Source organism: Gallinula chloropus (genome assembly GCF_964237585.1).
Source record: "Gallinula chloropus genome assembly, chromosome: 2".
NCBI lineage: Eukaryota > Metazoa > Chordata > Aves > Gruiformes > Rallidae > Gallinula > Gallinula chloropus.
This window is the reverse complement of record NC_140086.1, coordinates 163,083,234-163,108,037: the sequence shown is the minus strand read 5'-3', so window position 1 is coordinate 163,108,037 and position 24,804 is coordinate 163,083,234. Positions and strand designations below refer to the sequence as shown.

General features: G+C 58.8%; 2 protein-coding genes across 2 annotated transcripts in view; both read left to right on the top strand.

The window, feature by feature from the left end:
- Positions 1-1,146: 1,146 nt before the first annotated feature.
- Positions 1,147-19,812, top strand: ELP6 (elongator acetyltransferase complex subunit 6). Its single transcript, XM_084279971.1, has 7 exons — positions 1,147-1,242; positions 4,643-4,721; positions 6,052-6,122; positions 14,772-14,902; positions 16,499-16,691; positions 18,130-18,276; positions 19,250-19,812. The coding sequence occupies exons 1-7, from the start codon at positions 1,189-1,191 to the stop codon at positions 19,376-19,378; spliced, it is 804 nt and encodes a 267-aa protein (XP_084136097.1). The 5' UTR covers positions 1,147-1,188; the 3' UTR covers positions 19,379-19,812.
- A 4,249-nt stretch (positions 19,813-24,061) lies between these two features.
- Positions 24,062-24,804, top strand: part of SCAP (SREBF chaperone) — a 44,490-nt gene continuing 43,747 nt past the window's right edge. The window contains 1 exon segment of the mRNA XM_084280022.1: positions 24,062-24,091. The gene's annotated coding sequence lies outside the window, so the exon portion shown is untranslated.

The window sequence follows — 24,804 nt, the reverse complement described above, 5'->3', positions numbered from 1 at the left end:
AGAACAAAAAACCCCTCAAGCTAATTCAGGCACAGGGGCTGGTACCACCTGGCTGCTACCTGGGAGCTGCTGCAGCTGGCTGAGAGTGTCAAACGAACGCTCAGCAGCGCTTAGACGTGCTAATGAGGCCACAGAAAATGTTATGGGAATAACCAGCCCCTCGCAAACATCCCACTCTTCTGGGGTGTGTTGGATCTGTCACATAAACCAGGGACCTGCTGCTGGGGAAGGGGTGTAGGGGGCCACTTCTGGCTTGGGGATTGGGGTGCTGGGTAGTGTCACCAGGCTGGACAGTGGCTCTGGTCTCATTTAGCAGCTTCATTGCTATGGAGATAGGTGGAGGGGGCTGGGCTGGTTGAGCCTGGAGAAGAGGAGGCTCCAGGGAGATGTTACAGCACCTTCCAGTCCCTGAAGGGGCTACAGGGAAGGTGGGGAGGGACTTTTGACAAGGGCACAGAGCGATAGGTTGGGGGGGGAATGGGTTTAAATTGGCAGGGGGTAGATTTAGATGGGATATTAGGGAGGAATTCTTCCCTCTGGGGGCGGTGAGGCCATGGCACAGGGTGCCCAGGGAGGTGGTGGCTGCCCCCTCCCTGGAGGTGTCCCAGGCCGGGTTGGATGGAGCCCTGAGCAGCCTGGGCTGGGGAGAGGTGTCCCTGTCCCTGGCAGGGGGTGGGACTGGGTGGGCTCTGAGGTCCCTTCCATCCCAAATCACTCTGTGAGTCTATGATGCGAGGGCTGGAGCAGCTCTGCTCCGGAGCCAGGCTGGGAGAGCTGGGCTGGCTCTGCCTGGAGCAGAGGAGGCTGGGGGGGCCCTCAGAGCCCCTTCCAGCCCCTGAGAGGTGCCTGTAGGAAAGCTGGGAAGAACTGTTCCCCAGGGCACGGAGCGCCAGGACGAGGGGCCATGGGTTCAACTCCAGCAGGGCAGGGCCAGAGGAGACCTGAGGGAGAAGCTCTTCCCTCTGAGGGTGGGTGGGTGGGTGGGTGGGGAGACCCTGGCCCAGGGTGCCCAGAGAGCGGGGGGAGGCCCCATCCCTGCAGCCCTGAGGCGAGCGAGGGCCGCGCGGCCTGACACCGCCCCGCCGGCAGGCGGCGCTGCCCGCCCGCGCTCGGCGCATGCGCGGGGCCTCCCCGCCATTACTACCCCCCACACACACACACTCTCCGGGCTCTCCGTGCCCGGCCGCCATGTTCGCGGAGCTCAACGAGCTGCTGGGCGCCTCCCCGCAGCGACCCGAGACGGTGAGGGCGGGAAGGGGGGATGGAGTAGGGCTGCCGGGGCGGAGGAGGATGGAGGCCGGGGGGACGGGACGGGGCGGGGGGCGAGGGGAGCCCGCGCGGGGCCTGCTGGGAGTTGCAGTCCGGGCGGCGCTCCCCGCGGTGCATGCTGGGAAAGGGCGGGAAGGCGGCCGTTCGTGAGGCGCCATGGCGGCGGGGGCCCCTCCCGGGGCCGGTGTCGGTCTCCCGGGGCCGGTGTCGGTCTCCCGGGGCCGGTGGCGGCCTCCGGGGGCGGATAGCGGCCTCCGGGCCCTTCCCTGCCCCCCTCCTTCCCCTCCCCCGCTCCCAGCCGCCGTTCCGGGTCGCGGTCCCGCAGCCCTGGGCCTGTCTCTGCGCGGTTGCTGCTGTGCGGTGACCGGCAGCGAGCCTAAGGGTGAAGCCCGCTCCTCCGGGCCTGGGGATGTGTTGTAGGGGCTGTGAGCCAGCAGCGAGTCCTGGGGACTGAGACAAGGGGATCCTGGGGGCATCAGGAGGAGTGTGGGCAGCAGGTGACAGGAGGGGATCCTCCCCCTCTGCTCTGCCCTGCTCAGGCCCCAGCTGGAGTGTTGTGTCCAGGTCTGGGCTCCCTGGGATCAACCAGCCAGGGATCTCCTGGAGAGAGTCCAGAGGAGGGACAGAGATGCTGAAGGGCCTGGAGCAGCAGATTTGGCCTCGGTCCTGGTTTTGACTTGGCAGCCCAGAGGAGGCTCCTCTTTGTGAGGAATTGCCTCGTGTTTGTGTTGGCTCTTCCTCTCCAATCAGCCTGGGCTTGTACTTCCCACACATGCTCCAGGTTTCTCTTCCTTGTGGTGCCTGGCTGTGGCGCAGCACCGGTGCATGGCTGGCTGCAGAACTAGTGGTGCTTCCTGGTGCCAGAGTTTCTTCTGACACAATAGAAGGACAGGAGCCATCCAGAGGGATCTTGACAGGCTGGAAAGGTGGCCTGGGTGAACCTGATGAGGTTCAACACTGTGAAGGGTCAGGTGTTGTGTTTGGGCTGGAGGAATCCCAGACACAGCCTGGGAGAGGAGCCCCTGGAGAGCAGCCCTGCTGAGAAGGACCTGGGTGTCCTGGGGGATGAGACACTTCCCATGAGGCAGCAGAGGCTCCTGCAGCTGGGAAGGGCGATGGGATCCTGGGCTCCATCAGCAGAGGGGGGGCAGCAGGGACAGGGAGGGGATTGTCCCTCTCTGCTCTGCCCTCCCCAGCTGGAGTCCTGTGGCCAGAGCTGGGGCCCAACACAAGGAAGATGTGGGGCTGTTGGAGAGGGGTCAGAGGAGCCCCGGGGATGCTCAGAGGGCTGGAGCAGCTCCCCTAGGGAGAGAGGCTGAGGGAGCTGGGCTGGGTCAGCCTGGAGAAGAGAAGGCTGTGGGGGGACCTCAGTGCAGCCTCCCCGTCCCTGAAGGGACCCCAGGAACAGGAGGGGAATCAGCTCTTGGGAAGGGCAGAGACTGGCAGGACAAGGGGCTGGGGTGAAGCTGGAGGAGGGAAGGGGGAGAGGAGAGACTGGGGGGAAGTTCTGTGCAGAGAGAGTGGTGAGGGGCTGGAAGGGGCTGCCCAGAGAGGGGGTGGGTGCCCCGTCCCTGGGGGTGTTCCAGGCCAGGTTGGCTGGGGCCCTGGGCAACCTTGTGTAGCTCCAGGCCTGGAGGTTGGTGTCCCTGCCTGTGGCAGGGGGTTGGGGCTCTGGAACCCTTGGGGTCCCTCCCAGCCCAGCCCAGCCTGTGATTCTATGTTTGAGATCATACACTGTGATATGGAGTAAGCCAGTGGTAAATCATGAGTATCCTTGTTTCATGAGTCTCCCTTGCCCTGCTCAGCCTCAGTGATGGCTGCACAGAGTGGAGCTGCACTCTCCCCCTCAGGAAACACCAGGGGTGTGTGGAGTTACCTGGCTGGGAATCAGTGTCCTGCTGTGTGGATAAAGCATCATCCCTTTGCCAATCTCCTCTCCCCACCTCAGCCATCCTGATTTCTGCCTCTCCCTGGCTGCTTTGTGCCGTTTTCCAAGTGCTGACAGAAGCCTGTGCTGCAGGGCTGGTAGGTGGATGCTGCTGTCTGTGTGGGTGTACCTGACATGTCACTGCTGAACGTTGGTGACACCCGCTGCTGCCCTGCCAAGGGATTCTGACAGTTCCTAACAAGTAGCTGCAGCTTCTGCCTGTAGCCCACAGGTGGAAAGAGTGTGAAAAGCAGAGTGTGGAGGGGAATGGGCTGGGGCAGGTGGATGGAGAGGGGCCTTTTGAATGGGCTTCACCTCCCTCAACCCCAGCAGCGTCTTTCTGGGCTTGAGAAGGGTGTGTGGAAGAGACCAACCCAACCCAGACCAGTCTGGGATTCTATGATAAGTTTTTGTGATTAAAAGCAGCCTTTCTATGACTTGTATTGATTAAAGAAACACCTCAACAGAGGTTTTAATGGAAACAAGTGCCTTGATGAGGCTGGTACTGATAACAAGCATGAATGGAATTAATTTCCTGTGTGATGAAGACAAGGTACATCCCTTGTGCAGAGGGCTGCAGGACACATAGTCTGGTGACAAGGCTTTCTGCTCTGAATGTTGGGGGTTGGAACAAGATGATCACCTGAACAGGCTGCCCAGGGAGGGGGCTGAGTCCCCACCCATGGATGTGTTTAAAAAAAGGGGAGATGAGGTGCTCAGGGACATGGTTTAGCACAGGATGGGAATGGTTGGACTTGATCTTAAAGGGCTTTTCCAACCTTGTGATTCTGTGATCCCTGAGGTGCCATCCAACCCAATCCATCCTGTGTCTGAGGGAAGCCTGGAACAGGGCATGAGAGAGCTGCTTTGGGGACAGGAGCAGCACAGTGACACTGGCTGTGGGAGAACAGACAGGGGACAGAGTGTCTGGCTGTTGTCCCCCTGCCATGTGGAGCAGGAAGAAGATGACTGTGAGTTGGATGAGGACAGAATTGGGATGTGGAGTAGCTCACAGCCACCTGTGACAGTGTCCAGCACCGAGGGCACGGATACTGGTCGTGACTGGGAACATTAGTGCTGCTTGTCAGTGTCCTCTGCAGCAGCCAGGTGTTGCCCTGTGAGGAGGTGGCTGTAGGTGGGTGCAGAGCCTGGGGGTCCATCCAGCTGGGGTCTCGATCTAACACAGAGCTGGAGGGCATCTCTTTGAGAGAGGTGAACTCCACAGGGCTGTGTGGGAGGAAGCCCACTTCCCTCTGGGCTGTGTCCTGAGGAAGCCCTGGTTTCCCTTTGTAAACAGACAGGTGACAGGAGCACTGCTGGACCTGTTCCCTGACACCTGCAGAGTTTCCCCTCTCCTGGGCAGACTCCTTGTCTCCTGAGATGGAACCAGGGGTGGTTTGTGCCCTCGTGTTCCTCTGCCAAGTGATTTTGCTGCTTCTCTTGCAGGGTAAGTTCACGCTGCTGCGGGACACCAGAACAGATGGCAGCTTCCTGGTGCACCACTTCCTCTCCTTCTACCTCAGAGGTAGGTCAGCAGCAGGGCTCCCCAAGGCAAGGCTTTGCCTTTGCTTGTTCCTTGGAGGTTCCTTCAGCATCCTGTGAGCAGAGGCTGGTTTTGCAGTGTGTGAGGCATCCTGGGATTAGCACAAATCTTTGGGATCAGGATTTATGAATCCCCAGTCCTAACTTGTTCTTGGGACTGGCTTTATATCACTGGGCATGTCCCATCCATGCACCCTGTTTTGTCATCAGTGCAGCAGACGTTGTAAATCACCTGGTGCCTGACTGTAATCCCTTCTCTAAGTTGTGTGCTTTATAATGTAATTAAAAATATCAGCAATAAGTAACTAACTGATAAGCCAGGAGTGAGTAAAGGAAACAAAGAGCCTGGCAAGTTGCCTAATGGCTTTTCTGCTCACAGTTTCACCTGTGAGTAACCTACCAGCTCTGCAGAGCAGGTGCTGGATCCATGGACTCCTCCAGCTCTGCTGGTGAAGCAGCCAGCCCAGCAGATCTGCTTGGCTTGCAGGGTGTGAAACTCAGAGTGCTGCACAGGTAGCAGGGCTGGGAGCATCCTGCTCCCTGTAACTGCCACTTCCTCAGCTGTGGCTTTACCCCATTTTGGGGTTTTTTTTTATTGTTTTACTTAATTGACCAGAGTGAAACTGCAGGGAAGCCCGTGGAGAGCAGGTTACTAAGGGTGTAAGTGGTTGAGAGGCGCAGCTCTGCCTCAGGGTCTGCCTGAGTCCCTGCATGACTCTGACAAAGTGCTGACCTGGTGTTACTGCTGCTGTTAGAGACAAACACATTGATTTTTGCTCATACCCAAACCATGAGGCCAGCTTGTCCCATGCCAGCTTCTCCAGCCAGTCACATCTGTCATACTCACTCGTTCTGTGTGTTTTTCCTCCCAAGGTCACTTGCCCTACAGGACCCAAAGTGGGGCCTTTTGGTGGGTCAGTGGTTTCAGGAGTTGGTGTCAGGGCTGGTCATTGGCCTCCTTACAGTAACACCAGGCACCAGTGCCAGGAGATCCCAGGGCAGGATGGCACGAGATAGAAAAGGGCCCTTCTACATTTTTATGTCATCGTTTTCCTGCTCTTTCCCTTTCTATTTAAACTGAGCAACATTTTCCCTAATGTGGGAACCAGAGAACCACAGTAGATTCTCCAGAATCCTGCAGAAAGGTGAAAATTGAAAGCCCAGCCATGAGCAAGTGAGGGACTGTTTAAGCCTGTCTCATTTTGAGGCCTTTCCAGACAGATTTGTAGCCTGGCTGCTGTGATTTATGTGCTTTGATAATGCCAGCTTGCAAAATGGAAATGATAACGTTGTCTCTTTGTCTTCTCACCCAGCTGGCTGTAAGGTTTGCTTTGTGGCCCTGCTCCAGTCCTTCAGTCACTATAACATCGTAGCTCAGAAGCTGGTAAGTCTCTAATGAATAATTACAGGTCTGGGTAGTTTCTGATGAGAACAGGGACTGGGAATTGCCTGTGAACACACGTCCTGTCTGTCCCCATCAGCATCTGGAACCTCTTGCAGCTGGAGAAGGGCAGAAGCCTGGCTCTGAGGTGTGCTGGAAGGGCCCCACGGGGCCTGGAGAGGGCAGAGAGCTGAAGGGCTGCTTGCTGCCTTTGTGCTTGGTGCTGCTCTCCAGAGATCAGTGTTCCCCAGACAAGCCCAGACCTGTGGATGCAGTTTCATTAGTGCTCTGGGGAGAAGAGTCCCGTGGGTCCTGTGTCCCTGCAGACTCTGCTCATGCCTGCAGGAGGTGACATGTCCTCTGGCCTGTGGTTATGTTGTGATGAAGTCCTGTAAATTCAGAAGGGCACCTGTGTGCCCCTTCTGGCCTCAATCCCACTGCACCATCTGAGGAGCCACGAGTGCTGAGGATGTTCTTAGGGATTTCTTTCCCATGGCAAATCAGACCAGGATTCTGTGTACCCTGAAGTGAGGAAAACAGGGAAACAAGGCAGGCAGGGTCACTTCCAGAGGCAGCAAGTCAGTCTGAACTCTGGGTTTAAACTCTGGCTGTTTTGTATGACACTTGGACATGAAATGATCCAGTTGTGAGGTCTGGGTGACCTTCCAGGGGTGAGAACCTGTGTTTGTCCTCCCCCTCCCTTGGTTCTGCTGCTCTTTAGGAAGACTTTGGGGTGTTGCACTAAGGGTGTAACCCCGACTGTAAATAAATGCAGGGCTTTGGTACTTGCTAAATGATGGTATTTTATTTAATACTCAGTTTTTACCTTTCAAAAAGAGATGAGGGGTCTGAAAGCTCAGACCTGAGGTCAAGAAAGTGGAGTGAGCAAACAAAGTGTTTCCACATGGAGCTTTAACTCCCAGATTTCCCTGCAGAGCAGATTCCCCATTGCTGAGCAGACCAGCCTCTGTGAGCACTGAATAGTTCTGGCCTTTGTGTGTCAGAGAGGAGGAAATCTTGGGGGGAAACTTGCTAAGTGGGACAGGAAACGGGGTGTAGCAACTGGTGTAGGTAGGAGATTTGTGTCACAAATAGTGTGGCCAGGGCAGGGATTGTGCCCCTGTGCTGAGCACTGGTGAGGCTGCAGCTTGAGTGCTGGGCATAGTTGTGGGCCCCTGACTCCCAGAATCCTAGAATCCCAGACTGATCAGGGTTGGGAGGGACCCCAAGGGTCCCAGAGCTCCAACCCCCTGCCACAGGCAGGGACACCAACCTCCAGGCCTGGAGCTACACAAGGGTGCCCAGGGCCCCAGCCAACCTGGCCTGGAACACCCCCAGGGACGGGGCACCCATCCCCTCTCTGGGCAGCCCCTTCCAGCCCCTCACCACTCTCTCTGCACAGAACTTCCCCCCAGTCTCTCCTCTCCCCCGTCCCTCCTCCAGCTTCACTCCAGCCCCTTGTCCTGCCATTTTCTGCCCTTTAAAAAAGTTGAATCCCCTCCTGTTTATATGCAAGAAGGAGCTGGAGGTCCTGGAGCGTGTCCAGAGAAGGGCAACCAGGCTGGGGAAGGGGCTGGAGAGCAGCAAAGCTTGCGAGGAGCGGCTGAGGGAGCTGGGGGTGCTGAGCCTGGAGCAGAGGAGGCTGAGGGGAGCCCTTCTCCCCCCTGCCCTGCCCTGCCCTGCCCTGCCCTGGCAGGAGGGTGCAGAGAGGTGGGCGATGGTCTCTGCAGCCAGGGGCCAGGAGCTGGGAGGAGGGGCAATGGGCTCAAGCTGCCCCAGGGCAGGGTCAGCTCAGCTGGGAGGGCAAAGTTCTTCCCTGGCAGAGTTGTGGGGCTGTGGCACAGGCTGCCCAGGGAGGGGCTGAGTCCCCAGCCCTGGGGGGTGTTTAACAGAGGGGAGATGAGGTGCTCAGGGAGCTGGGGCAGCACGGGACAGGGATGGTTGGACTTGATGAGCTTAAAGGGCTTTTCCAGCCCTGTTACTCTGGGATTCTTTGATCCTTGCCTGCTCCCAAAGCAGAGTTGTGTTTGTTGGTGTTTCCTAACGTGGTGAAATTCCCCTGAGCTCAGCTTGTCCTGGTGCTTTTAATAGGTGCTGCTGTCACCCCCCTCCTGGGAGAGGCTGAGAAGGGAGGGAACATGGGGATTAGCTGGAGCACACGTGCAGTGCAGATCCAAAGGATTTGCTGCCTGATGCTTCAGCAAGAAGGTTGCTGGCTGAAGGGAGGTGATGAGAACAGTTTGGCCTAGGGGAGTGTGGAGAAGCCATCCTATTTGCCTGCAGCACTGAGCTGTCCCTGTCCCTGTGGTCTCAAGTCTGAGTCACTCTTACCTTCTGCTTTCACATGTGCCCATGTGGTCCGTGGTTGTGAGTTCTCCTGAGCTCTGAGGAGCTGGAGGTCACAACATCAGTTATTTATATCTGAGTTTCTGTAAGATCTTGTCTTTGCATTAATCCTTCTTCACCTGAATGAACACACCAGGCTCAGCAAAAGCAGTTTTGGAATGGTTTATTTCCACTCTTCGACTTGCCAAAGAGTTTGCTGCTGCAAATCTCTGCTGGAGGCAGCTGGGATCTGACTGATGTGGCTGCAGCAAGCCCAGTTTCAGGCAGTATTCCACTACCTGTTCCCATCCACAGGTTAAATCCCTGATGTGTGATCATTCCTAGTGGAAGCTGAGGTGCTCACGATGCAGTTGGGTGAGCTTTGTGACTTGGTGATGCTCTTGTTTCTGCTGGGGTCAGGGGGGTTCCAGGCCTGGGAGGAAGAGTCCTGCAGCCAGTGTTGTTTGTATGGACTGGAGATGTATCTCTGGAGAGATTCCAGCCCTGTCTGGACACCGACCTGTGAGCCCTGTCCTAGGGACCCTGCTTTGGCAGGGGGTTGGACCCCATGGGCTCTGGGGGTCCCTTCTCACCCCTGTGATCCTGTGAGTCTGTGATTTTACAGTGGGGTTCTGTGGCTCTGGTCCTTGTAGCACCTGACATACAGTGACACACTGAGTATCTTTACACAGCTGCAATAATTCTTACCTTACTTGCTGCTTCCCCACAGCGTTGCCAGGTCTCACCAGCTCTTTATGTGTTAGCTACATGCAGGGATGTATTTTTACTCCCAGGATTCCCCTGGATTTTTGTGCCTGTGCTGGCTCTGCAATACTGACTTCACACTTTTCCTTTCCTGCAAATCCTGCTCTTTTCCTGAGGCTCCACACTTAATTTTAAGAGACAGTGAATGTTACTTGCTGTGACCTTGCAGAGCACGTGCTGGGCTGTAGGAAGAATAATGGCACCAGGCAGCTCCCCAGATTGATGTTCCCACCCTGGTTTGTACAACACTTATTTTCTTCTGAAGGAAAAACATCTCTGTCCCCATTTGCCCTGTCCCCTGCCTGCTCCCCTGTCCCCTGTTGCAGTGTGGGGATCACAGCCCAGAGGACATGGCCTGGGCACCTTGGCTTTCCCCTACAGGTAGTGGTACTAGAGAAGAGGCCTTGGCTGGCTGCCTGATGGCAGATGGGTGCACTTTGTGCCTCTGCCTTTGCTGTTTGAGCCTCGCATGCTCCAGTTCTGCTTCTCTGCTGCAAATGTTTTGCTTCCCCTTATGAAATGGCCAGTGGGGATTCTGCTTTGAAGGGATGTCACTGCTGGCAGGCAGGTGGGCCACCCCACTGCCCAGCTGGCAGCATCCTGGAGAGTTGAGAACAACAGTCTGAACAGGCTGGATCCAGGGGGATGAGGTTCAAGCAGGCAGAGTCCTGCCCATGGGACACCCTGACCCCGAGCAGTGCTACAGGCTGGGGCAGGGGGCTGGAGAGCTGCTGGGGAGAAGGAGCTGGGACTGCCCAGGAGCCAGCAGTGTGCCCGGGGGGCCAGGAAGGCCAAGGGCATCGTGGCTTGTGTCAGAGCCAGCGTGGTCACAGGGCCAGGGCAGGGCTTGTGCCCCTGGGCTGGGCAGTGGTGAGGCTGCAGCTGGAGTGCTGGGTCCAGTTGTGGGCCCCTGAGTCCCAGCAGGAGCTGGAGGTCCTGGAGCGTGTCCAGAGAAGGGCAACCAGGCTGGGGAAGGGGCTGGAGAGCAGCAAAGCTTGCGAGGAGCGGCTGAGGGAGCTGGGGGTGCTGAGCCTGGAGCAGAGGAGGCTGAGGGGAGCCCTTCTCCCCCCTGCCCTGCCCTGCCCTGCCCTGGCAGGAGGGTGCAGAGAGGTGGGCGATGGTCTCTGCAGCCAGGGGCCAGGAGCTGGGAGGAGGGGCAATGGGCTCAAGCTGCCCCAGGGCAGGGTCAGCTCAGCTGGGAGGGCAAAGTTCTTCCCTGGCAGAGTTGTGGGGCTGTGGCACAGGCTGCCCAGGGAGGGGCTGAGTCCCCAGCCCTGGGGGTGTTTAACAGAGGGGAGATGAGGTGCTCAGGGAGATGGTTCAGCACAGGACAGGAATGGTTGGACATGATGATCTTAAAGGGCTTTTCCAGCCTGGTGAGTCAGTGAGTCTGTGATCCTGCTCTGCTGTGGAGCTCACAGCTCTGGTCACACAGAGCTGCTGTTTGAGAAGCATTTCTGGGTCTGATCGATCCAGGACAGATCTCCAGAGATAATGTCTGTGTGCTCCTGGTGATAGTGGAGCGTGGTGCTGCGAGGTGATGAAAGCTCTCAGGGCTGGTGAGGCACGTTTGGGTGCTGTGGCTCTGCAGCAGGGGTGTGTGTGGGCTCTGTGGTGGTCAGACAGGTGGTGGTGAGCATTTTCAGCCCTTTTTCCACCATTTCCAAGCTGTCCTGGTGCTTCCTGTGCTGCTTCCAGGCTGCTAGCTGGGAGAGGAGTAGAGCTGTGCTGTGACAGATGACTGCAGTGGGCTGAGCCTGGGTCTGTGTCTCTCTCAGACCTGGTTCCCCAGGGCTTGCTGGGTCCACCCAAGGAGATCCAATTCCTGGTCTGACCCATGGACGTGCTGTCCCTGCCTGCCTCCTCCTCACCCTCCAGCCCTTCTCACTGGCATCCAGGCAAGCCCTGGTGTCCCAGCACGAAGCTGCTGGGTGTTTTAAAGAGGGGATGCTGATTTCTCACTGATCTGAGGTGTAGAGAGTGTGTGTGCATGGGCTGGAGCAGAGCTAAAAGTCAATGTCTTAATTATTAACGTTAATAGTGAGGACAGCTGAGTCCTGTGGGCTCCCAAACTTCCCCAGGGGATGGGGTTTGGGAGGCTGCCCTGCAGCCCAGCCCTGCTTTATGGCATGCCAGGTATGTGCCAGCCATTCCCTGCTCCTGGCTGGTGCCACACAAAGCAGCTTCTGTCCTTGGGTAGGAACTTTTCCATGGTGTGTGTTTGTGGTTGCCCAAGAGGTTTCCCTTCCTGCTCCGTTCCTGGCACGGGTTTAGTGTGCAAATATCACCTGCAGAAGCCAAATCCCTCTGCCTGCTCCCTATGTCAGCCTTTGCAGGGCTCAGGGCTGGCAGGATGTATGGTAGGGAGAGTGAAGGGCCCTGCTGTGCTCTGCAACAGTCCCATCCATGGGAATTACTGCTCCTGGCTTGCCTGGGAGAAGGGGAAAAGAGAGGAGACCGTAGGGGTTCAGGAGGAGAGGGTGTGCTGCAGCACTTGCTGCTTCATGCTGTTTATTGCCAGGCCTCTTGAGAACAAGAAGGACGTGCCCAAGGTGCTGCTTCCCTGGCAGGTGGGGCCCATTTCCTCCCAGAAGCTGTGTGGAAGAGCAGGAGGAAGAAGAGCTGAAGGGGTGATTTAAGGACTGGATTGCAGCCTTCCCATCCCTGAAGGGACCCCAGGAACAGGAGGGGAATCAGCTCTTGGGAAGGGCAGAGACTGGCAGGACAAGGGGCTGGAGTGAAGCTGGAGGAGGGAAGGGGGAGAGGAGAGACTGGGGGGAAGTTCTGTGTAGAGAGAGTGGTGAGGGGCTGGAAGGGGCTGCCCAGAGAGGGGGTGGGTGCCCCGTCCCTGGGGGTGTTCCAGGCCAGGTTGGCTGGGGCCCTGGGCACCCTTGTGTAGCTCCAGGCCTGGAGGTTGGTGGCCCTGCCTGTGGCAGGGTGTTGGAGCTCTGGGACCCTTGGGGTCCCTCCCAACCCAGCCCAGGCTGGGATTCTGTGATCTGAGGTGGGCACTTGTCAAACAGCCTTCACCCCAGCGTAGCCTCCTGCTTGTCAGACATCCTTGGCCATGATGGAACATGTTGCTTCTCATCCATCGTTTCCCAATTGCTGCAGCCAGTGTTTTCTGGCAGCAGCCCTGAGGAATGGATCTCTCTGCTTCACGTTTCAGCTGGGAGGGAGAGCAGTGGAAATCTGTCTTTCCTCTCATTAGCACTGAGCGTGCAGCAAGTGATAAGCCTGGCAGGAGCTCAGGGTTAATCTCCCTGTGAAGGACCTTGTCCTTATCTGCTCAGGCCTTCCCTCTGGAGCTCCTCCTGTGGAAATGCCACGCTCCCTGCAGAGCAGCTGGGCCCAGCCCCTCTGTAGGGATTCATCAGATGCTAAAGATGTGGCTTTCTGGGGTTTTATTTCATTTATTTTTTCAATAAAAAGAAGCAAAGGGGTTTTGAAATGCTGGTGCTCACATCTCTGTGTCAGAGGGACAGTTCATTCCAACAGGTGAAACGGGGCTGGAAGGGGAGAGGCAGAAGTGAAACATCCTCATCACCTCCTTTCATCTCCCTCTCCTGTTTGAGCAGGGAGTGTGGTGGCTCTGAGGTGTTGTGGGGACTGGGAAGTGCCTGGAAAACCTCCAGGCTCTTTTCAGAAGGTATTGGGACAGTGCCAAGTGCTGTGTTCTGAAGTGCTTGAGATCCTGGAGGAAGAGCTGCTGTGAGCCCTCCCTGTGCTGGGCAACCCACACAGGCTCTGTGTCTGTGTCCTGCAGCTCCCAGCACGATTACTGAGGAAGTGAAGAGGAAAAATAATCAATATAGGTGTTTTTTGAGGCTTAAAAAGTTCCTGGTCAGAAGCAGTGCTGATGTGTGGCTCTCCCAGTCCCAGCTGGACACAGGGGCTCAGCCACCCTCTTCAGATGCTTCCAAATCTCTGAGCATCCCAAAACGATGTCTTCTCTTGGGACAAGTGGGAGCAGCTTTCTCAGGACCTTCTTTTCTGGTTCCCTGCCTCTGGCTCACCAGCTCTGCCTGCCAAGCAGAGGTAAATCTTCCTGAAGCCCTTGTAAAACCAGGGATCTCACCATCTCCTCCACCTCCCTGCTGTGTTGCACAACAGCCCTACTGCCAGGCTGCCACGATGCTGCCACAGATCTTGGTGTTAATGCTCCCTGGTTCCTTTTTAGGAAATCACTGTCTCCTTGTGAAATGGGGGAAGCAACCCACACTGGGAAGCTGGGCAACCTCATGATGCTTTCCTGATGGGAAACTGAGTTTGACTGAGGTTTGAAGTGTGTCCTGGGGGCTGAGAGAGACAATGGGATCCTGGGGGCATCAGGAGGAGTGTGGGCAGCAGGTGACAGGAGGGGATCCTCCCCCTCTGCTCTGCCCTGCTCAGGCCCCACCTGGAGTGTTGTGTCCAGTGCTGGGCTCCCTGGGATCAACCAGCCAGGGATCTCCTGGAGAGAGTCCAGAGGAGGGACAGAGATGCTGAAGGGGCTGGAGCATCTCCCCTGGGAGGAAAGGCTGAGGGAGCTGGGGCTGTTCAGCCTGGAGAGAAGCAGCCTGAGAGGGGATCTGATCACTGGTTCTCAAGAGCTGAAGGGTGGGAGCCAGGGGGCCATGGGCAGCCTCTGCTCAGTGTCTGTGGGGACAGGACAAGGGGCGATGGGCTCAAGTTGGAGCCCAGGGAGTTCCCCCCAATGTGGGGAAGAACTTCTTGGTGGTGAGGGTGAGGGAGCCCTGGGCCAGGCTGCCCAGGGGGTGTGGAGTCTCCTTGTCTGGAGAGATTCCAGCCCCTGTCCTAGGGACCCTGCTTGGGCAGGGGTTGGACCCCATGGGCTCTGATGTGGTCACCAGTTACCTGAGGAGCTACAGAATGGTTGGCAGAAGCAAACCTTGCAGGTGGAAGACAGCAGGGTGAGACAATTCATAAAGTAGCTCTCCAGCTGGGATCTTCCACACATCTGCCACACCTCTGGCAGGGTTTCTCCCTGGATGTGCCCAGCATGCAGCTCTCTAGCTTGGCCTCCTCCTACAGCAGGGCTGAGAGCTGGATGGCTTAGCTTGTGTGAGTCACAGCCCAAGGCAGCCTGTGGTGCTTCCCATGGGAGCCCCAGCCAGGCTGCTCTCTCCAGGGTGTTGTGCAAGTATTGGGGTGCCCAGCCCAGGGAATCATTACTGCCATGGTGATGATGTGGGGATAGTGGAACACAGAGGCTTTGGCCACCTGGGAAGGGAGGGAGAACTTGCTCACTGCAGGGTCCATGGCAAAGTCTGTGCCCATCTTCTCTCTGCCTCTGCATAAGAAGGGGTTTTTCTCCCCCCAGCAATGCTGTTGTCTTCCCAGGAGATGTTTAAACCCAGTTTAGGGTTGTTGCTTGTCCTCCTGGCAAATACAGGACAGCAAGTGTGTCCAGGAGCGTGGCAGAGCTTTGCAGGAGGCACTGAGGCACTGACTTTATGAGCACATTCAGATAAGGCCTGATAAAAGCTGTGTCCCTGTGCTTGGTTCTGATTGTGCTGCTCCTCAGAGCTGATCTCTGACACAACATGTTCCTCTCTCAAGGGAGTCAGTCTGACGGCTGCCAAGGAACGGGGACAGCTTGTCTTCTTGGAGGGCCTCAAGTCCTGCCTCCAGCTCTGCTTTGGAGATGAGGAGGAGCAGTCTGAACATCCCAGTCCTCTCCAGTTCATAAGGTAAATCTTGAGTGGTTGGGGGCTCTGCAGGGTCCCCTGCACAGGGTATTTTCCTCCCTCCTGTCTCCTGCTACAACCAGGAGGAGCAATGAGGTGCAAAGTGGAGACCCAGCTCCCTTTGGGCTTCCCCTGGGAGTGAAGGGAAATGCCAGCCCCATGCATGTTGCTGTGCTTGTCCTGCCCCATCTCTCCCTGCTGCCCAGAGGGATCCTGTCCCCCTTCTCCAGCACTTCAGGGTCACTTCTGCCCCCAGGGTGTAGGTCTAGAGAACATTCATCTCAGCACTCGATGTGTTTGTGTCAAATAAAACTCCAGGCAAGCAGTCCTATTCCTTTATTATCCTGAGGTTTATCCTCATCCAAGAGAACAGGGCTGGTTTAACCAAGCTGGCTTTCCTTTTCCTTCCCACTTCACTTTCCCCTTGCCCCTGAGGATTTGATAGACAGAACAACCCAGTGTGGGCTGTGAAACTGGAAGACAGTCCCTCTGGGTCAGGCAGCCTCTGGGCAAGGACGGCCATGCACTTGCGCTGTCCCTCTCTGCTCTGGCTCTCTGCTGTTTCAGGGTCACCCTGGGGTAGATGGATGTTTGGTGAGGCCCAGGGCAGGCACTGAAACCCCCCCACCAGACCCTCTTTGGGTCTGGCTCTGTGGGTGTGGATGGAGTGTGGCAGAAGCACTGGACACCCTTGAGAAGTGAGTCCGTGCAAAACTCATCACACTCCCCAAGGGCAAGTCCTGCCCATGGGATGGGACAATCCCAGCACAGCAGTGGGCTGGGGGGATGGATGGAGAGCAGCCCTGGGGTGTTGGGGGATGAGAACCCCAACCTGACCCAGCACTGTGTCCTGAGCTGCATCCCCAGCAGGGCTGGGAAAGGGGGATTCTGCCCCTCTGGGACAGACCCCCTGGCAGTGCTGCCTCCAGCTCGGGGGTCCCCAGGACAAGGAGGACACGGAGCTGTGGGAGCCAGTCTGAGGAGCCCTGGAGATGATGGGAGGGCTGGAGCCCCTCTGCTCTGAGCCAGGCTGGGAGAGCTGGGCTGGCTCAGCCCAGAGAAGAGAAGGCTGCTTGTGGGGAGAGCTCCGAGCCCCTTCCCGTCCCTGGAGGGGCTCCAGGAGAGCTGGAGAGGGGCTGGTGCCCAGGGCAGGGAGGGCCAAGCCCAGGGGAACGGCCTTCAGCTGCAGGAGGGGGATGGAGAGGGGCTGGGGGGCAGAAATCCTTCCTGGGGAGGGGGGAGGCCCTGGCACAGGGTGCCCAGAGGAGCTGGGGCTGCCCTGGGACCCCTGGCAGGGTTCAAGGCCAGGTTGGATGGGGCTGGGGCACCCTGGGCTGGGGTGGGGTGTCCCTGCCCGTGGCAGGGGGGCACTGGGGGACTCTAAGGGCCCTGCCCACCCAAACCAGTCTGGGTTGTGGTGATCCCCAGAGCAGGGCACGAGGGTTTCAGTGCACAGAGGTGAGTGAAGGAGCTGGGCCTGTGGGCAAGTGTAGGACGTGGTCAGTGGGGATGGTAGGGGGGAGGTGCAGGTGGCTGTTCCCTGGTTGGGTCAGTGGGGGAAGTGGCTCAGCCCCTTGAGACAACCCCCTTCTCTTCCAGTGGGAGCACTTCCAACCTCAAAGCCCTGTTTGACTTCGTCCAGACATCCCTGACTCCCTCGGGCAGCGACTCCTGGAAGGGCCCCGTGCTGCTGGTGGACGACCTCAGCGTCCTGCTCAGCCTGGGCGCCGCGCCGGTGCCGGTGCTGGACTTCATCCACTACTGCAGAGTCACAGTGTGCTCCCAGCTGAAGGTAGCTGCTCCTTCCCCCTGCAGCATCCCTCTCCTGCCACCTGTTCCACAGAGCCTTTGGAGCACAGCTTGGCTTTCTCTTCTACTTCCACCTGTGCACAATGAGTATTTGGAAGGCTTTGGCTGCCTGAGGAGTTCAAATCGTTACTCTAAGGCTGTGTTACTCCCTGGAGTACCTGTGTAGGGCCCTTTGCAGATGCTTTCCCAGGAGGTGCTGCGCAGAGAAGGGCTTTCTCCATCCTTAATGTGTGAGCAAGGATTTGAGCTGTAAAATACTGTTTGTTAGAGCTCCCAACTCTCCAGAGACCTCTACTCACACCCACGTTGTGTGTGTGGGCACGGAGGGAAGTGTGTTATGAAGGTTGTGATGAAGTCCCACAGGGGACAGAGATGAAGGGGACACAAGTTGCTGCTTCCACCCATCCTCTGTGTCACTGTGTGTTGCCCTGGCTGCAGCCCCTGTACAAAGATCTCCCCAGCAATGTGCTCACTCCCAAGAGCATCACAGCCAAAAATCGTTCTGGTCACATCCATCCTTTGCTGGTTACCTGGCAGCATCCCCCACCCTGGCCACTTCTCTCTGCTCCAGTGACACATAAAGTAGGTGGTGTCAGGTTTTGTTGCCCTGCTCTTTGTTTGGCACCGGCGTGTTTGGGCTGTAAATGCTGACAGGGGACGTTCTTGCTGAGAATATTTACCTCCAGAAGAGCTAAAAAAGATGATAAATCCTCCTAATGCATTTCTGTTTCCATCTAAGATGTTCTGAAGCTTCAATTCATTGGGAATTTTGTGTTATTTTATGTCCTTGGTGACCTGCAAAGGCTGAGGGGTGTGTTTTTAATAGAGCTGGTGGTGTGCTGGGGAGCTCTGTGCTGCTTGTGGGAGCTGGGGAGGTTGGAGCATCACAGCTCTGTCTGTGGCTGTTCGGCCACATGTTCCTTTCACAGGATCACAGGGGTTGGCACAGCCCCCCAGAGCCCATGGGGTCCAACCCCCTGCCCAAGCAGGGTCCCTAGGACAGGGGCTGGAATCTCTCCAGAGAAGGAGACTCCACACACCCTGGGCAGCCTGTCCCAGGGCTCCCTCACCCTCACCACCAAGAAGTTCTTCCCCACAGAACTTCCCCCGTCTCTCCTCTCCCCCTTCCCTCCTCCAGCTTCACTCCAGCCCCCTTGTCCTGCCAGTCTCTGCCCTTCCCAAGAGCTGATTCCCCTCCTGTTTCTCTGCTCCCCTCAGGTACTGGACAATATGGACTCTGCAGGCTGTTGCAGAGTTTTCTGTGTGTATCTGCTGTCTGTTTTCCCAGTGGATTTTAGCTCAGAACCAGCTGGGGGATGTCTCTAAGTAGCTTAATTAGCTGGGTGTTTGTGCTGCTGGTGTCTCCTCTCCCTTACCCTGAGCGGATTAGGACTCATGGCTGTGGGGTGTTCCTGTTCCAGGGCAACATCGTGGTGCTGGTGCACAGCAACGAGGAGTCAGAAGATGAGGAGAACGAGCTGGTGGTGAACTCCCTGTGTCATCACAGCGACCTCATCCTGTGGGCAGAGGGGCTGGTGACCGGCTTCTGCAAGGATGTGCACGGGCAGGTAACACAGGGGAGAGCGCGGTGTGTTAGCCTGTGCCAGGGGAGGTGTGGGTTGGGGATGGGGGAAAAGGGCTTCCCCAAAGGGGTGTCAGTCCCTGGCACAGGCTGCCTGGGGTGGGGGAGTCCCCTCCCTGGGCAGCCTGTGCCACAGCCCCACAACTCTGCCCCAGCCTGTAGTGGTGCTCGGGGTCGGGGTGTCCCATGGGCAGGACTCTGCCCTTGGCCTGGTTCAACCTCACCCCCTTGGGCTCAGCCCATGGATCCAGCCTGATCAGGTCCCTCTGAGGAGCCTCCCCACCCTCAGGCAGATCCACACGTCCTCCCAGCTCAGAGTCAGCCCCAAACTGGCTGAGGGAACATCCCATCCCTTCACCCAGGTCACTGATAAATATGTTGAACAGAGCTGGACCCAGCACTGAGCCCTGGGGGTGCCACTCCTGACCGGCCTCCAGCTGGATTTGGCTCCATTCCCCACCCCACTTTGGGCCCCCCATCCAGCCAGTTTCTAACCCATCTGAGGGTCCCCCAGTCCAGCCCAGTGGTGGCCAGTTCCTCAGTCAGAATGCTGTGAGAAACCATATCAAAGGCTTTAGGAGCACCCAGATGTTGTTACAGCTGTGAGTCCCCTTCTGTGGGGACACTGAGGGACATCCTGCTGCTGGGGACTCCCCCACCCCTGGAAGCTGGAAGGGGTTTGTACAGTGGCTGCAGCACAGGCTGTCCTCCTGCTCCAGGGTGATGGCTGAGAAGATACCTGCTTCCTTGGAGCATTGTTGGTGGATCTCAGCCTGGCCTGCTGTGATCTCTTCTAGGCTGAGCTGGGTCTCTGTGGCCTGCTTACTGTGTGTGCTCTCATCAGCTGCTGTGTGACAGCCTTTCTGCCAGGGATGCACCTCTTCAGGAGGCACATGGGGGGTGAGGGTGCTGTGACAGGCACCCAAAGGGATGATACTCACATTCCTTTCCCTTTGCAGATTAAAATAATTAAGAGAGTGTCCTTGGAGCTGGCAGCTGAGCAGGACCTCGTCCAGATCTACCAGTATAAGATCCAGGATAAGAACGTCACCTTTTTTGCCAGAGGGCTGTCAGCTGCAGTCCTGTGACACCGCTGGAACAGCAGCACAGAGCAAGGCTGGTGGTGCCTCTAGACCTGCTGTGACCTGGCTGTGTCACCAGCACCTTCCAGGAGCAGCACAGTGAACTGTCCCAAGTGGGAAGCTGGAATACGTGTTGGACAGCACGCCAAGGATGGGCTCAGCCTGCCTGGAGCTTGCTGCCTCCCTTTGTGTGTCCCCCCCCACGTTCCCAACTTGCACAAGGCTGAAAGGGAGAGCAAGAACGTGCAAGTATGGCCCTTGGAGCGTGTAAATACAGGCAGGGGGGATGCCCTGAGGGCTGGGGGTGCCTCACCTTTTCCTGGGTGACGCAGAGTGGGTGGAGGCAGGGATGGTCTGGGAGATGTCACAACTCCTGCCTTTCTCCCAGCTCTGGAGAGATTTACTCAACTCCCAACTTCCACATGATTAAAAACCCCTATAGCTACAAGTATAGTCCCTCTCCTTGACCTGAAGGCCGCCTTGCTTGGTCAATCCTTTGCTTTATTTTATTACTTTCCCCTCTTTTCACATGAAAACCTGGTGCTTCCATTTAGCATGCGGCTTCCCAAGCTCCTCCTTGGCTTTGGGTGGCAGACAGACAGCAGGACACGAGCCTGTGTCTCTGCTGCCTCCTGCTCACAAATCACTACTAGGTCTTCCGTCACCTGCCTGTATTGAAGCATTATTGGGGCCTGCTAATTGCTGATTTTAATGAGAGAAGGGAGGAGGTGTTTGGTAACCGTGGATCTCTGGGAGGGAACTGCACAGGCCGGCAGCTGAATCTGGCTGGGGGGATACAAGAGCCCTCAGGCTGGTGTCTGCTGTGCCACCCAGCATCACTGCTGCTGGCCCAGCATGGTGGCAGTGCCTGGGGGGCAGTTCCCAGTCACAGAGCGGGGAGGAGATGACCAGTTGCTCTCCAGGAAGGGAACTGGTGGCTCTGGTTGCTGCAGGCGCTGCGGCTGCACCGTGTAACGGTGTGTAATTGAAGTAATGCCTGTGTGGTTAGCTTCCCCTTGGAGAGCTCCCAAAATGTCCCTGCTCCAAGGTGTGCCTGCCTCCCTCCTACCAGACCAGTGGGATGACTGGGTGACAGCACTGGTGGCTTTTAACCTGCTGCTTTCTGTGCTCAGCTGATGCTTGTGCCCAAGCAGGGAACCAGGGGCTGGTGGCACTCAGAGTCAGCGTGTCCCCTGGGCTGGGCACTGTGTGGGGAGCAGCACACCTTCACCCCCTGTGTCCCCATGCTGGGATCCAAGACCCTTCTGAACCAGCTCCTGTAACCACACAACAGTGCTGCCTGTGCTCTGTTCTCCAGAATCATGGTGTGTCCCAGTGTCCCCAGGACACTTGTCACACCTGTAACCAGTGTCTGCAGTGGGATGGGCTCAGGCAGGCAGCGCCTGGGAGATGCCTCCTGGAGAAAGGGAGGTGAAACCCAGCGCTTCCTCCATCCCCACCTGACATCCAGGTGACAGGAGGGGATCCTCCCCCTCTGCTCTGCCCTGCTCAGGCCCCAGCTGGAGTGTTGTGTCCAGGTCTGGGCTCCCTGGGATCAACCAGCCAGGGATCTCCTGGAGAGAGTCCAGAGGAGGGACAGAGATGCTGAAGGGCCTGGAGCATCTCCCCTGGGAGGAAAGGCTGAGGGAGCTGGGGCTGTTCAGCCTGGAGAGAAGAGCCTGAGAGGGGATCTGATCAGTGGTTCTCAAGAGCTGAAGGGTGGGAGCCAGGGGGCCATGGGCAGCCTCTGCTCAGTGTCTGTGGGGACAGGACAAGGGGCGATGGGCTCAAGTTGGAGCCCAGGGAGTTCCCCCCAATGTGGGGAAGAACTTCTTGGTGGTGAGGGTGAGGGAGCCCTGGGCCAGGCTGCCCAGGGGGTGTGGAGTCTCCTTGTCTGGAGAGATTCCAGCCCCTGTCCTGGGGACCCTGCTTGGGCAGGGGTTGGACCCCATGGGCTCTGGGGGGCCCTTCCAACAACCCCTGTGATCCAGAGTTGGCATCTGCCATCGGGCTGTGCATTCCAGAGGCCGATGGGGCGGCTCTGCTGAGCCAAGGCCACCAGCACGGCCACGGCCGAGCCCAGACCTTGCTCTGGAGCTGACGCTGCGGGAGGGCAGCTCGGCAGGCAGAGGTTGGGAGGGGTGGGATTGATGGCAGAACAGGGTGGCCTTGTGCAGGGTCAGCCAAACGTCTGCGTGCCCGAGGTTGTTGCTACGTGTGGCTCTTGTTTGTGAGCCAGAGCTTGTGCAACGCCGCATCTCGGGCTGATAAAGCAGGTGGGACTTGGCCCAGGCTCTGCACTCTCTGGTCTGTGTTCCCTTGGCCAGGCAGCAGCCAGGAAAAGTCCCACCAGGGCTGGCACTGGTGGGACAGGGATGTGGGTCACCTGGGAGTAGGTCAGATGTGATGGTACCACGCGGGGCTGTGGTACCCTGACAGCAAGGCCCTGTGAAAGGCAGTTTTGGGGGGTGCTGAGCCCCAGGAGATGAACGAGCCTTTGCCCCATCCTGTTTCTGCTCCTTCCCTGCTTCTCCCTCTGGTTTCCCACCGAGAGCTGTCTTCTCAGAGCCACTCTCCTTCCTGATACCACCCCTTACCTCACAGGGTTCCCCCAGGACTCTGGGTGCCGTGTTTGGCAGCCTGGAGCTGTGCTGGGGGGTGGCAGCCAGGCCAGCAGCACCAGTGTGGGGCAGGCTGGCTGTGGGGCAGCACCAGCAGCCTTCCAGCATCCCCTTCCATGCGTGCCAGCACCAGAGCTGCTGCGTCCTTTGCTGCAGCCCTCAGCCTGCCCACGGCTTCCATGGGGAGAGGACAGGAAGGATGCCAAGAGCCCACCCTGTGGCTGCCAGCCCCGTGCCCAGGCTGTGTGACATCCAGACCCCTGGCAGTGCTGGCAGGAACAGCGTGGGCATTCCTGGGGGAATAGGGTCCCATGGTCTCTGGGTACCAGCTGCCCCTTCCCCACCCCTCTGCTGCTCCTCAGGGCCCGGCTGTCCTTCCCCTGTCCCCTCTGCTCCCAGGGCTCCCAGTGTGTGTCCTGCTCCTGTTCCTGGCAGCTCTGGGTATGGGAATCAGCTCTGTAGCCCCTGCTGAGCCCCAGGGTTCCCGGTGCAGGGTCCTCCCTCCAGATCCACTCTCTCTCCGGAGCCCCAAGACTCCTGGTGCCCCATCACATCCCCTCAGCCCCCCTTAAACTGCACCACGGTGCTCCCAGCACCTGACCATTCCCCGGTGCACGGTCTGGATCTGCTCTCCCTGCTGAGTCCTGGATCTGACCCCTCTGCTGTGACCCCCCTCTGTGTCCCAGGACTCTGCTACCTCGGCCCTGCCATCCCCCAGTGCCCCTGGTTTGAACGCCAGCCAGGCACCCGTCCCACCCTTCCTCATCTATCCCAACCTCCCTCCCTCCATCTCTCCATCCATCCCAGCATCCCTTCCTCCTTCCATCCATCCCCATCTATTGCTCCCTTCCTCCCTCCTTCCCTCCCTCCTTCCCTCCCTCCCTCCCTCCCTCCCTCCCTCCCTCCCTCCATCTCTCCATCCTTCCCTGCATCCCTCCCTCCATCCCCATCTATTGCTCCCTCCTTCCATCCACCCATCCCTCCCTCCATCTGTCCATCCCTTCATCCATCCCTGCATCCCTCTCTCCCTCCATCCCCATCTATCGCTCCCTCTCTCCATCCCCCCATCTCTCCATCCATCCCCATCTATTGCTCCCTCTTTCCATTCACCCATCCCTCCCTCCATCCATCCATGCATCCCTCCATCCCTCTCCCTCCATCCCCATCTATTGCTCCCTCTCCCTCCATCTACCCACCCCTTCCTCCTTCCCTCCCTCCACTCCATCCCTCCCTCCCTCCATCTCTCCCTCCCATCTCTTCCTTCATCCAACCCTGCTTCCCTCCCTCCCTCTGTTCATCCCCATCTACCGCTCCCCCTCTCCCTCCCTCCATCCACCCATCCTTCCCTCCATCCATCCATCTCTCCATCCATCCCTGCATCCCTCTCTCCCTCCATCCATCCCTGCATCCCTCTCTCCCTCCCTCCATCCCCATCTATCGCTCCCTCTCTCCCTTCATCTACCCACCCCTCCCTCCTTCCCTCCCTCCACTCCATCCCTCCCTCCACTCCACCCCTCCCTCCTTCCCTATCTGTCACCCCCTCTCTCCCTCCCTCCACCCCCATCTACCGCTCCCTCTCTCCCTCTATCTACCCACCCCTCCCTCCATCCCTCCCTCCACTCCACCCCTCCCTCCTTCCCTATCTATCACCCCTTCTCTCCCTCCCTCCATCTCCATCTACCGCTCCCTCCCCATTCATCCCTCCCCGCTCCACGTGTTCCCGCCACCACCGAGCCGCTCTCCCGCCCTCCGCCGGGGAGGGGGCGTGGCCCCGGCTGGGCGTGGCTACGCGCGGGGGCGGGTTACTGACGGGCGTGCCCGCGCCCGCGCCGGCGCGAGGGGAAGGGGGGGGCGTGGCCGACGTCCGGCGCTGCGCGCGCGCGCGTGGGGCCCGGCGCTGGGACCGGTGTGTGGGGAGGGGGTGGGGGGGGCGGGGCAGCGGCCGCCCCGGGGCCGGCGGTGTGACGGGCGGGGCTGGGGGCCGGCGGGGCGAGGGCAGCCCGGGAACCCGGCGAGGAGGCGAGACGGGAGCGGGGCCGCGCCGCCGGAACCCGGCCGGGAGGGCAAAGGGCGGAGGAACCGCTTCCCCGGGCCCGAGGTGAGAGCGCGGCCGGCGCCATCGCTCCCCGAGGGGCGCCGAAACGCCCCTTCATCCCCCCCCCCCCCCGCCTCCTCCCCTTCCTCTTCCTCATCCTCCTCTTCCTCCTCCTCCGCCGCCGCCGCCTCGGCGCGGCTCCCGCCGGGCCTGGGCACGCGCCACAAGCACACCCTCCCCCCCCCCCCCAACGGCCCCCCAGACCCCTCAGATCCCCCCCGAGACCCCTCCAATCCGCCCCCCAAAGACCCCTCCGATCCCCCCTCAGATTCCCCCCCACAGACCCCTCTGATTCCCCCCCCTAGACCCCTCAGATCTCCCCCCTCAGATTCCGCCCCCAGACCCCTCCGATCCCCCCTCAGATTCCCCCCCACAGACCCCTCTGATTCCCCCCCCTAGACCCCTCAGATCTCCCCCCTCAGATTCCGCCCCCAGACCCCTCAGATCCCCCCCCAGACCCCTCCGATCCCCCCCTCAGATTCCCCCCCAACAGACCCCTCTGATTCCGTCCCCCCCAGACCCCTTAGATCTCCCTCCTCAGATTCCGCCCCCAGACCCCTCAGATCCCCCCCCCAGACCCCTCAGATCCCCCCTCAGATCTCCCCCCTCAGATCCCCTCCCAGACCCCTCAGATTCCCCCCCAGACCCCTCAGATCCCCCCTCAGATCCCCCCCCCCAGACCCCTCAGATCCCCCCTCAGATCCCCCCCCCCAGAC

Coding starts and splice junctions, on each gene's coding strand:
- ELP6 (XM_084279971.1), top strand. CDS start 1,189: ATGTTCGCGGAGCTCAACGAGCTGCTGGGCGCCTCCCCGCAGCGACCC. Junction 14,903..16,498: donor AGTCCTCTCCAGTTCATAAG/GTAAATCTTGAG, acceptor CTTCTCTTCCAG/TGGGAGCACTTCCAACCTCA. Junction 18,277..19,249: donor GCAAGGATGTGCACGGGCAG/GTAACACAGGGG, acceptor TTCCCTTTGCAG/ATTAAAATAATTAAGAGAGT.